The 2,724-nt window shown below is 47.7% G+C and overlaps 1 protein-coding gene across 1 annotated transcript; it reads right to left on the bottom strand.

Moving 5' to 3' along the window:
* Positions 1 to 592: 592 nt before the first annotated feature.
* Positions 593 to 2,300, bottom strand: LOC122035163 (arogenate dehydratase/prephenate dehydratase 6, chloroplastic-like). Its single transcript, XM_042594560.1, has one exon. It carries the CDS (start codon positions 2,167 to 2,169, stop codon positions 805 to 807), a length of 1,365 nt encoding a protein of 454 aa, XP_042450494.1. The 5' UTR covers positions 2,170 to 2,300; the 3' UTR covers positions 593 to 804.
* Positions 2,301 to 2,724: the final 424 nt, after the last annotated feature.

Genomic DNA, 2,724 nt, shown 5'->3' with positions numbered 1-2,724 from the left:
AGATGAAGAGCATAAAAACTATAACACTTACCGGAAGAAATTAATTTGTATCATCATTTTTTCTTTATATATGAATTGTTAAATACATAGGATATTTATAAGAAATACTCAAGACATATCTACATAAATACATGAACCAATAATAAATGACATATATATATATATCATCCTAAAATTTTTTTATAAATCCTTAAAAAAAAATCCAATATTCATATACACAATATTAAATAACTTTGAGTCAATTAATCTAATTTACATTTTTAACGTTAAATAAAATGATACAGTCTTGTTAAAAAAATTATTCGAATCGTAATCACTAACTCAGAATTTTAAATAATAACTAGTTTTTAATTTTAAGATTAAGTGCAAAACTTTTTACACTATTAGATTGTCGGTTTTGAAACGGAATCCTGGTTGAGAAGAGTGACCCGGTTAAATTTCCTTGAGAATCAAAATGAAATATTCGACACCGATTAAGTCTCCGACAACTCTACCAATTAAAAGATAATAATAATAATAATAATAATAATAATAATAATAATAATAGACACGGATTAAGTCTCCGACAACTCTACCAATTAAAAGATAATAATAATAATAATAATAATAATAATAATAATAATAATAATAATAATAGATACTTTTCAAGGGTGTTGGACATCGTTGTAATACAACGATTATAATAATAACAATTAAAGTCTCTGAAGAGTTGGTGACGGAGGACCATCTGCTGCCAAACAAATACAATGCCAATGGGGGTTTGGTTTTGACCAATATCCGCCGTTGGATTCCATCACCGTCTTCTCAATCTGAAGACGCAGAGGAGGCGGCGCCGGCGCCAGCAGCCCACGGCGTCATGTCCATGGGGTAGCTACCGAGCACGCGGAGGAAGGAGGTATACTCTTGGACCTCGGCCAGCGCATTCTGGGCCCGAGCCTCCGCCATGGACGCCTCGAAGTCCACGTAGAACATGTACTCGAAGTGCTTGGCGGTGCCGACGTTGGCGTCGTCGACGAGGCGGAGGGGGCGGTGGCGATGCGGCCGGCTCTCGATCTTGGTCAGGCTGATGTCGCGGAAGGCGAAGGCGGAGAGAACCTTGAAGAGCACGGAGGTGCCCTCGCGGTCGTGGGCGAAGACGATGGAGGTCTTGAAGGGACGGTCGGTGCGGGGGATAATGGGCTCCCGGGCCAGCATCAGGAACCGCGTTACGTTCCCTTCGTCATCTTGGATCCCTTCCGCCACCACCTGCATCCCGTATAGCTCCGCCGCCCGCGCGGACGCGATGGCCGCCGTGTCGCGCAGCCCCTGGTTGGCCACTAACTCCGCGGCGGCGGCCGTGTCGTCAAAGGCCTCGCGCGCCACGTTGAGGCCCATGGCCGTCAGCGTGTGCTCGCACTGCGCAAGCGCCTGTGGGTGGCTGATGACACGGTTGAGCTGCTCCTTGCGCACGCCGGGGAGGGCGAGGAGGCAGTGGTGGACGGGGAGCTGGACCTCCCCCACGATGTGGAGGCGGTGGCGGAGGAGCAGGTCGTAATTGCGGTGGATGCTGCCGCCGAGGGAATTCTCGACGGGGAGGACGGCGCGGTCGGCGATCCACAGTTCCACCGCCTGAAAGGCCACCTCGAACTGGTCGCAGGGGATGGCCTCGCAGTTGGGGTACGCCTTTCCCGCCGCCGCCTCGCTGTACGCGCCAGGCACCCCCTGGTACGCCACCCGGAGCTGCGACCCGTGCTTGGGCGGCGGGGAGAGGTCGCAGATGGAGAGCGGACGCAGCAGGTTGGCCTCCGGAACCAGGTCCAGCGTCGTCGTCGTCGTCGTCGTCGACGACGACGACAACTTCTCCAACGAGATGGGCTTGAGGGCGGCGGCGCCGTTGCCCAAGTGGTTCTGCGACGACTCACTGCTGGAGGTGCCGTTGTCGCCGGGGGCGGAGGAAGCGGCGACCTTGCTGGCGAGGATAGCGCAGCTGGTCTGCCAGTCAGCTCGGGTGGAACCGGAGAAGGGGGCGACCACGGATGACTCAGGAAGGTAGATGGATCGGACGGCTAACGGGCCGGGCCGGAAGAAGTGAGGAAGGAATCGCCTGGAAGGGTGGCCGAGCAGCTCAGAGGAGGGGAGGACGGGATTATAGATAAGCTTCGGCGCAGAGGAAAGTATTGTCGCGGCCATCGCTGACGTATAACAACCACAACACAAATCGACTTTGCTGACGACAGTAAAAAAAGAAAGAGGAGGAAGAAGAGATGGAACGGGAAGAAGCAGCAATTGGAAGAAGAATTGGAAGAAGAAAAAGAAGAGGCTGAGACGAAACTAAAATGGCCTAATGAAGATTTTATATGGACGTGGGTTGTTGGATCGGAATCGGTGGCCATCGTAAGAAAAGAAGATTAGGTTTCAAATCTTGACATTTTGCAACTTCTACAAGGTATTTTCCTTTTCTGTTTTTTCTTTCTTTCTTTCTTATGCTACTTTCATAATCCAGTAGGCATGAGGTTGCTTGGTGAGACCATTGTAATAATCAACGAAAGAAAAAAAAGGGGCATCTTACCCTCCTTTTTAATTTTTTAATGGTCAACCAAAATTAATATAGTCAATTTATGTTCTCAACTCTCGATAGTATAAATTAAAAATCAAGAATAATAAATTTTTTAATTTAAAATACTTAAATAAATTTATCACAAGTTCACTTCCCTGATTCAAAAAAATATTCAATTTTTAAATTTT

The sequence above is a fragment of the Zingiber officinale genome, chromosome 11B, assembly GCF_018446385.1.
Source record: "Zingiber officinale cultivar Zhangliang chromosome 11B, Zo_v1.1, whole genome shotgun sequence".
In the NCBI taxonomy this organism is placed as follows: domain Eukaryota; kingdom Viridiplantae; phylum Streptophyta; class Magnoliopsida; order Zingiberales; family Zingiberaceae; genus Zingiber; species Zingiber officinale.
The sequence above is the reverse complement of the archived record's forward strand: the minus strand, read 5'-3'. Positions and strand labels throughout refer to the sequence as shown.

What these genes read in the sequence shown, in the direction of transcription:
- LOC122035163 (XM_042594560.1), bottom strand. Translation starts at nt 2,169, where the DNA reads ATGGCCGCGACAATACTTTCCTCTGCGCCGAAGCTTATCTATAATCCC.